The sequence below is a fragment of the Herpailurus yagouaroundi genome, unplaced genomic scaffold (genome assembly GCF_014898765.1).
Source record: "Herpailurus yagouaroundi ecotype Mexico unplaced genomic scaffold, PumYag 189, whole genome shotgun sequence".
Classification (NCBI taxonomy): domain Eukaryota; kingdom Metazoa; phylum Chordata; class Mammalia; order Carnivora; family Felidae; genus Herpailurus; species Herpailurus yagouaroundi.
The window spans coordinates 16,018,000-16,026,097 of NW_024412420.1; the positions used below are offsets into that span (position 1 = coordinate 16,018,000).

Consider the following 8,098-nt stretch of genomic DNA (forward strand, 5'->3'; position numbering starts at 1 on the left):
CACATCCCGTTGGCTCTGTCCCAGGGGACAATCCTTGTCCTCGGGACAGATTCTTGGAAGGGCAAGAGCGCAGCGGCTCAATCTCGTCTTCCGCCCGGTGCTTGCGAGCGCTCCAGGGTCCGGATCGCACGTCCGGCGTCGTTCAGCGTACGTAGGCGGGTCACAGCCCAGAGCCGTGGGACCCTGTGACCGAAGCGGGGAAGGGCCTGAGAGTGGGGCAGGAGTCAGGATGAAAGCAGCAGCGGTGCCCCATGGTGGCTGACCACCTGGCCTGTGGAAGCAGGATTCGCGTGGCTGACCCCAAACTGCTGAAGCGGGCCGGCCCGGGGTCACTGAGGGAGCCGGGCTGCGCGAGTGCCTCCCCGGATGTGCGCGCCGCTGCCCGCGTGCCTCGCGCCACTGCCCTTGGATAGCAGTTGCTCACTCGGATGCAGCGCGTCGGTAGCGGTCTCCCCAGCAGGAGCCGCGTGGCATCCCCCCGTCCCAGCGCAGCCCCCGCTGAACAGAACCAGGTGGCCACGCTACCGGTACGGCTGCTCAGGGACGATTCGGCAGCTTCGCAGAACAACTTCCCCGTGGAGGATGGCTTCCAGGTGAAGGTGGATACCTACGGCTTCACTCCCGACGAGCTGCTGGTGCAAGTGGACGGCCAATGTCTGATGGTGACGGGCAAGCGGCAACTGGAGGGCTGCAGCCCGGACGGGGCCGGCTACCGCGTAGCGCACAGGGTGCACCGGCAGATGCAACTACCACCGGACCTGGATCCAGCCGCCATGACCTGCAGCCTGACTCCCTCGGGCCAGCTGTGCGTCCGAGGCCAGTGCCGGGCGCTGCCTCCCCCTGAGGCCCAAACAGGGCCATCCCTGAGACTCCGGGGCCGTGGCTCTAATAAGGGTCAACCTAGCCTGACCCGGTAAACAACCCTGGTGTGCAGCAGCAGTCTTGGCGTTCCGTGGTCTTTTCTTGGGGTTGGGGTCAGAGGTCGAGGCATAATGGAGGGAAAGAGGGCTCGGGGAGGCAGGAAAGGCACTTTAAGGTGGTAGTCCACCAAGAATCGGGCCTCTGTGGTCCTGGGAGAAGCTGGGGGCCCGCTCAGTGTGGCCCACTCAGCTTAGCTCACTGCCTGGAGCAGTAGCTCCAGCAGGGAGCAGTAGAGGTCCAGGAGGCTCCACAACCAGCAGAGGGCCCTGACAGACCAGGGACCAGATGGCTTGGACCTGGTGTGGTCTTGGCCTTCTAAACAACACAAGGTTTCAGAGGTCACCTGCGCGGAGGGTGAGAGGACCGAGTCCTTCACAAGCCTGGTCCAGACTAACCGAAAAACCCCAAAGAGGTTGTTTCTGGTGTTTCAGAGACCAACTATTTTCAAATACAAACTGTACATCACCCCAGTAGAATCTGGAGGGAGTCGGGGAGAGGCAAATGCGGGCCCCTCAACTTCAAACTTGGTGAGATTCAGCCCCAGGTCACTCTCACCCTACCCTACCCCTTAGAGCTGGTAGAGCAAGGGCCTATTTCTCTTGGTTACCATCACCACCAGCATCCCTTCACTTTTGTGGGGTGGGGGGTGGGGGAGTGAGGTTAGTTCAAGTAAGCTAGAGCAGATGCGGTCTGATAAACTGCCAGAGAGACAAGGAAGACAAGTGGGAGGTCGATCGATCGGCTGACTATATTGACAAGATACTGATTGGTTACATGTTGAAGAAAACATACAATACAAAATACAGAAAAAGTTGGTTCCATCCCCTCCCACCCCCCCCCTTACCCACCCACCCCCAAATACTCATCATCGTGATTTGGTCAGAACAGGGCTCAGAGCCAGAGGTCAGGGTGACGGAGGGGGAGGGGGGTTATGGGGAATGGGTTGGTGGCTGTCACAATAATGCTGTGGTAATGCTGTGGTTTCTCTCCCAGCTGTGCGTCAGGGGGTGGGGGGGGGGGGGGCTGCAGCCTGATGACAGCCAGCTGAGGGAAGAGCTGCTTCTCCCTTCCCTCGACCCTTAGGGCCACCACCCAGAACCAAACCCACTCCAAACACAGTAAGGATATGGATGCTCTTGCTGAGTCTGCTAATCAGCAAGAGGGAAAGAAGGGTAACTGCTCCAACCCCCGCCTCCCCACATACAAGGGTGGGGGGGAACAGGGGCACGTGGCTACTACCAGCAGAGGAAGAGTGGGAGAGCAGTAGAAAGGGCTGGAAGTGGGAAGAGCAGAAGATCATATATATTAAAAAAGTGACTTAAGACTTAAAATTGAATTAGTATTTGTACAGAAAGGTGCAGGTGGAATAACTCACTCCGGCCTATGATCAAAATTCTATGGAGAAATCATGGCGGACCCCTCCCCCTGCCCCCCCAGTGGTAGCCCGAGTCGTTAAGTGCGATTGGTTAGAGTGGATTCCAGTCGGGTCGGTCAGGCGGAGGAGGTGGGGGCGGCGGGCAGGCAAGGGGGGCTCAGTTGCTGCAGCACTGGCTCCGGCTGGCTGGGTTGTTCTCCTGGAGGTCCACGCCTCGGTTCCGGCCTGGAGCACCAGCTGCATTCTGGGGCTCGTTCTTGGGAAGCTTCTTAGCTGTTTGGAAGAGGAGGGGAAATATGCATTTGTGGGGCTACCCCAATACTCTTCCAAGTATGCGTGAGTGGAAGCTGGCCTTTGTACCACCCAATCTGGGATAACCCATGGGGGAGCTTCACTTCTTTGCGCCAGGTGCATGCATTCTGAGTGTTTCAAGAAACTGAGGCACAGAGGGTGTCTGGGTGGCTCAGTCGGTAAAGTGTCCCAACTTCGGCTCAGGTCATGATCTCACCATTTGAGTTCGAGCCCCACATCGGGCTCTGTGCTGACAGCTCGGAGCCTGGAGCCTGCTTTGGATTCTGTGTCTCCCTCTCTCTCTGCCTCTCTCTCTCTCTCTCTCTCTCTCTCAAAAAAAAACATTAAAAAAAACAAACCTGAGGCCAAGAGAGGTTAAATAACTTGCCCCAGGACCACAGAGTTAAATGATAAAACAAGGATTCAAACCCGGGCAGGATGACTCACTACAGAGCCAGATCAGCCTAAAGATCCTAAGAAGTGGGTAGGGGGATGGTGATGTAGGGTTTTCAGTGGGTGGCAATCTAAAGGGTCAGAAAGTGAAATGTTGAGACTTTGGCCCAGGCTGTAGAAACTTCCGGGGTGAACTCTCTATATCTGACAGTCAGATAAAGTGACCCCACAGACTTACCACATACTACAAAACAGCAGCCAGGTGATAGGATAGGGCCCTGGTCAGGGGAGGGGAGGGAAGGAGAGCAACTCACCTATTGCCATGAAAATTTCATTCACGTTCATCGCAGTCTTTGCTGATGTCTCCATGAACAGCAGACTGTTGTCTTCCGCATAGGCTTGTGCTTCCTGGTTTAGATGGAGGTGAGAAAGTGGGTAGGAGGGAAATGATGACAGTTGGCAGGGGCCAGGGCCCAGGATAAAAATCTTCCCTCCTCACAGTCGCCTTATACACAATAGAGACAATGCAGGGATTTTTCAGTCCCGAGGCTCTCCTGCTCTGGGTCCCCCCCAAATCTGCACCACACCCAAGGCCCCCACTTCACATACAGCACCTCTCAGTTCACGAACATTGGCAGATGTTTTACTCAGGTTTTCCTAAGTCCATTCTGCCTTTTGCCCTTCAAAATCACTAAGCGAAAAAAATACTTCTAGAAAGTTATCCTACAAATGCACATGCACATTTGGAAAAAATACAAAAGCATGTGGATGTTGACCGCAGTGCTGCTTCCAGTCGTTTGCTATTACAAACAACCTCCAAGTCCATTGGTTAAGGGCCTGGTAAAAAATACACAGTATTATGGGGCACACCCCCATCGATGTAAAGAAAGGGATTCATTCGCATGGGTATATTTTTAGAAAAATAAGAAACTGTGATGAACTTGGGGGAAGGGAGACTGAGTGTCTGGGTTGGAGATTTAAATTTCATTCCATGTATCTTCCTGTACTGCGTAAATTTTACTCGTGCGTGTTTTATGTGGATAAAAAGTAATTCTTTTTCAGTAAGTTTCATTGAAAAGTCAGTTTACACAAAAAATAAGCGGAAGCTTCAGCTATCCTTATGCATACACACGCCACCAGCCGATGACAAAGAACAAGGAGAAGCAGAGAAGTCCTTCAGGCCCACATTCAAGTCACGAGAGGACAGCAGATGAAAGCGCCCCGGCCTCCCCACTTGGCCCTCCGCACAGCCCCTGAGCAGCCGAGGCTGAGCCAAGCGTGGAGCCGGCTTACTCCTCCCCACCAAGTCCTGTCCTGCCCCCACCTGGAACTCCACGGCTCTCTTGCTGGCCAGGTCCGCCTTGTTCCCTGCAAGTGCGATGACGATGTTGGGGCTAGCCTGCCTCTGTAGCTCCTTCACCCAGTTCTTGGCCCGTGCAAATGTATCCTGGGGAGACAAGGCCAGAATGTCAGAGAGACAGAGGCGGCATTCTGCCCAGGGCCACTCACTTAGGGAAGCTCGAGCTGGCAGAGCCCAAGTGTCTAAGATGCTACCGCCCTGGAGATTCTGGTGAGACACCCCCAAACGACAGAGGAAATCTGCCCACACCCCATCCAGGAACAAAGTGTTGAGAAGTAAGGGGAAATCTTTACTGTGTTGGTGATGTCATAGACCACGATGGCAGCTTGGGCCCCCCGATAGTACATGGGGGCCAGGCTGTGATACCGCTCCTGTCCAGCTGTGTCCCAGATCTCAAATTTGACTGTTGTGTCGTCCAAACAGACCGTCTGTGTGAGGAAGGCCGCTGTAAGAGGGAAGGTGGTGTTATAAGGCAAGAAGGAGCTCAAGAAGCCACCCCCACATATCTCCCCAGTACGGCATGTGGACTCTTTGCTGAGATGGGCCCAGAAAAGCCCCCAGCCCAGCGGCTGAAGCAGGGTAGGTGGTGTTTGTATTTTTCTGCCATGTGTCAAGGGGGCTGGGGGTTGCACAGGCCTTACAGACCCACACTAGGCAAGGGCAGAAGGGATATCTGCCCGCACCTGAACCGTTTTAGGAGCACCTCCGAGGAGGACTAGCAAGGGGCAGGAGAGGGAAAAGCCCAGGGGAAAATGGACTCCCAAGCACAGAAGGGTGGGCCCACCACTTCCCCCATCCCCCCCCCCCTCCCCTCACGGGGACAGTCAGGCTGGAAGCCTCCATAGTCCCTCAGTTTGCTCTGGCCCAGGGGTGTTACTGGCCTTCGGTTTCCTGAGGACACTCACACACTTAGCTACACTGGGGCCGCCTGAAAGTACACACTGTTCCACTGCCAGGCGGAGGCTGGGTGGCTGGCTTCCTGGCTGCCCCTGCCACCTCCAGGCATGCTGGCTAGCCTCCACCCCCAGCTTTGACCTTGACCCATTCCTGATTGGCCACCCTGTGGTTCGACCTTCAGGGAACACAGTGACCCTATCTTTGGTCTGAGGAGACAAGGGAGCATGTGGTGCTTGTGCACATGCTTCAGGAGGAGTCCCAGAGCCGGGACAGGCAGGTGGGAGTCCCCTCCCCACTGGGAACCAGGGGAGGATCCCAGAGAGCTCAGAGTGGAAGCCGGCTCCCTGCTCTGCCCTCCCCCCACACCCCTGAGGGCCCAGGGTGGGGAAAACTGCCTCACTTCCCTGTCTCCAGCTCCTGACTCGGGTGCTGAGGAGGCAGCAAAGGATTGCTGACTCGGCCCGTTTAGTTTCCAGCTGCCTGGAAACCTCCTACCAAGAGGGCAGAGAAAGGGTGACTCAAGCCCAACGTCCGCCCTGGCCCCTAAGGTTTGTATAGGACACTGAGGCAGGGAACTGAGCCCACACCCTCACGGGCTACACGCTGACCACCAGGAAATCAATGATAGGCTCTGAGCTCGAGGGTAAAGGTCAACTTCAGAAACGCTGGCCCGCTCACCAGGCCATTTCCCCATTCTGCAAAGTAGGAGAGGCCAGGACAGACGCACTGCCTGGTACGGTCAGAAGGACCCTCAGAGATCCAGACCGAGCCTCTCCCTTCCAGAGGCCGGGTCAGTGGAAGGCCCTTAGCCAAGGCCGTGCAACAGTACAGTGGCATAATCGGGAGGAGAAGCCAGTTTTGGACTCCCAGCTAAGTAAGTCTTACTGGGTGGCGGTGGGGACTCCGGCATGGAGGCCAGCTGTTGGATTTGATTCCAGGGCCCAGGTGAGGAAGAGGTGCTGCCGCCGCAGGCACATTTAGTCCCTCTGGGCAGGCGGCTCCCTTCTCAACGCCAAGGCATTTCTTTGGCATTCCTGAGGCTGCCCCACTCCCTTGTGCCCACTCACCTCCAATGGTGCTCTCCTGGTACTCATGGAACTGTCCCTTGACAAAGCGGAGCACGAGGCTGGATTTGCCCACTGCAGACTCCCCGAGCAGGACCAGCTTAAACTGACAGATCTTGTTCCCAGCGGCTGGTCCGTTGGGTCGCGCTGCACCTCCCCGACCCGCCATGGCCCGTCCTGCTGTAGTGGTACCAGTGAGCGTGGGGCGGGGGCCGGTGCTGCGCGAAGAGGCACTTAGTGAGGACGGGGGACCTCCAACTGCAAGAGAGATCAGCAGTACTGGTCAGGCCAGAGACTGTCGCACAGCAAGGCCTTCTTAAATCACTCTTAAATCACAGGTCTCTCCCGCTGCCCTCCCTGAGGACCTAAATCCTCCCATCCTGCCAACCCCCTGGCCCCCACCTCCCAGAAGTTAGGAGAAGAGCCCGAACTAGGATGTACTACACATCTATTTGCCCTACAATCATCTCAGCAGTGAAAAGTGGTCTCCCAACTCTAGGTTCATGGTTCTGAGCAAACCTATTACTTCCCAATCCCAAGTATCACGTACACACAGGAGAACAATGGGCATATGGCAGCCTGGTGACAGTTAAGTCAACAGGCTCCTTGGAGTACCAAAAAAAATCACGCGGGAAGACGCCAGGATCCAGATGAACAAACAACGAACCTGTGGTCCCGTAGCTAAGATCACAGCGCACCTCGGTGCAAAGCCAGAGTGGATGGTGAGGCTGCCCAGGGCACAGGGCGTCCAGATAGAAAGCTCATCAGACAAGGTGCTTGGCCAACCTTGTGGGCACTCAGGGACCAGGGACTGGCCAGTGCAAGTTGTATTCAAAATAGCCATTTTGTCCTGCTGTCTCTAGAAGGACTAACTTTCTCAGTCGGAGGCTGGACTGTGCACTGGAATCAAAGTCCCATTTCACTCCTTCATCCCAAACCTCTTCCCCCTGGTTCTCTCATTTTTGATGGACCAGAAGTCTCACACACATTAAAACACAAAACACACACAAAACCAAACACACACCCAAGCCAGAGAGCTCTGCTGGCAGTCAGAATGGCTGCCAAATTTCCCTTTTCAACAGAGACCTCAGTTCCATTCTCTACTGGCAGAGGCAGAAGGTGACGCAGAGAAGGAACAGGGAAGTATGGGAGGGCAGACACAAATGAGGGACACCGAGACCTGCACCCCAAGCAGCCGGAGTTCCACACTGACATCTTAGTCACTCTGTTAGTGATAGCTTTGGAGGCGCAAAGAAGGATGAGGAGCCTATTTCCAGAAGCCTCTAGAAGACTTATACTAAAAAATACCAGAACATTTACAGACGAGTACTGTGACGAGGTATTTCATCCTAAACATCTGTATAGCGTCTGAACCTAAGCTGGAAAGAAAAAGCTTTGATTCAACTACCCTTAGCAGAATGGAGTCAATGCAGAGGGGTCTTCAGAACAAGAGCCCAAGGAAGTACAGCCCAGAGCTGCCCCCTCGGCAAAGGGAGTGCATCCCCCTACAGTCAGAGGACGGGGGCGTGAATGAAGAGAAGGGTATCCGTGGGCAGCGATGGGCTATGCTCATGCAAGAAGTTGACGGCAAAGGGCTTGCTTTGTTCAGTCTGAAATCCCTTTTCGCATCCCCGTCCTCCTAGCAACTCATTTAAAAAGTGAGCTTCAGGAAGCATGATTCACTAGCCAGGAAAAACAGTTTCCTTTCTGGATAGCACCAAGGGAAAAGAGGTTTGAACCGGGAGCCACCTCTTCCCCAAGAATACAGGAAGGCAGGCAGTACGGGGGGGGGGGGGG

At 55.3% G+C, this 8,098-nt stretch overlaps 2 protein-coding genes across 2 annotated transcripts in view; one reads left to right on the forward strand and one right to left on the reverse strand.

The window, feature by feature from the left end:
- The first annotated feature begins 428 nt into the window (after positions 1–428).
- HSPB9 (heat shock protein family B (small) member 9) lies at positions 429–936 on the forward strand. The gene has a single exon (XM_040497581.1). The coding sequence runs from the start codon at positions 429–431 to the stop codon at positions 915–917; it is 489 nt and encodes a 162-aa protein (XP_040353515.1). The 3' UTR covers positions 918–936.
- Positions 937–1,904: 968 nt separating this feature from the next.
- Positions 1,905–8,098, reverse strand: part of RAB5C (RAB5C, member RAS oncogene family) — a 26,666-nt gene continuing 20,472 nt past the window's right edge. Inside the window, exons 2-6 of the mRNA XM_040497578.1 lie at positions 6,305–6,559; positions 4,634–4,785; positions 4,305–4,427; positions 3,295–3,388; positions 1,905–2,569 (exon numbers count right to left, since the gene is read on the reverse strand). Of these exons, the coding sequence (XP_040353512.1) occupies positions 2,454–2,569; positions 3,295–3,388; positions 4,305–4,427; positions 4,634–4,785; positions 6,305–6,470 (651 nt within the window). The 5' untranslated portion in view covers positions 6,471–6,559 and the 3' untranslated portion in view covers positions 1,905–2,453. The remainder of the gene's footprint in view (positions 2,570–3,294; positions 3,389–4,304; positions 4,428–4,633; positions 4,786–6,304; positions 6,560–8,098) is intronic.

Excerpts from the sequence above, each read along its gene's own strand:
- HSPB9 (XM_040497581.1), top strand. The coding sequence starts at position 429 with ATGCAGCGCGTCGGTAGCGGTCTCCCCAGCAGGAGCCGCGTGGCATCC.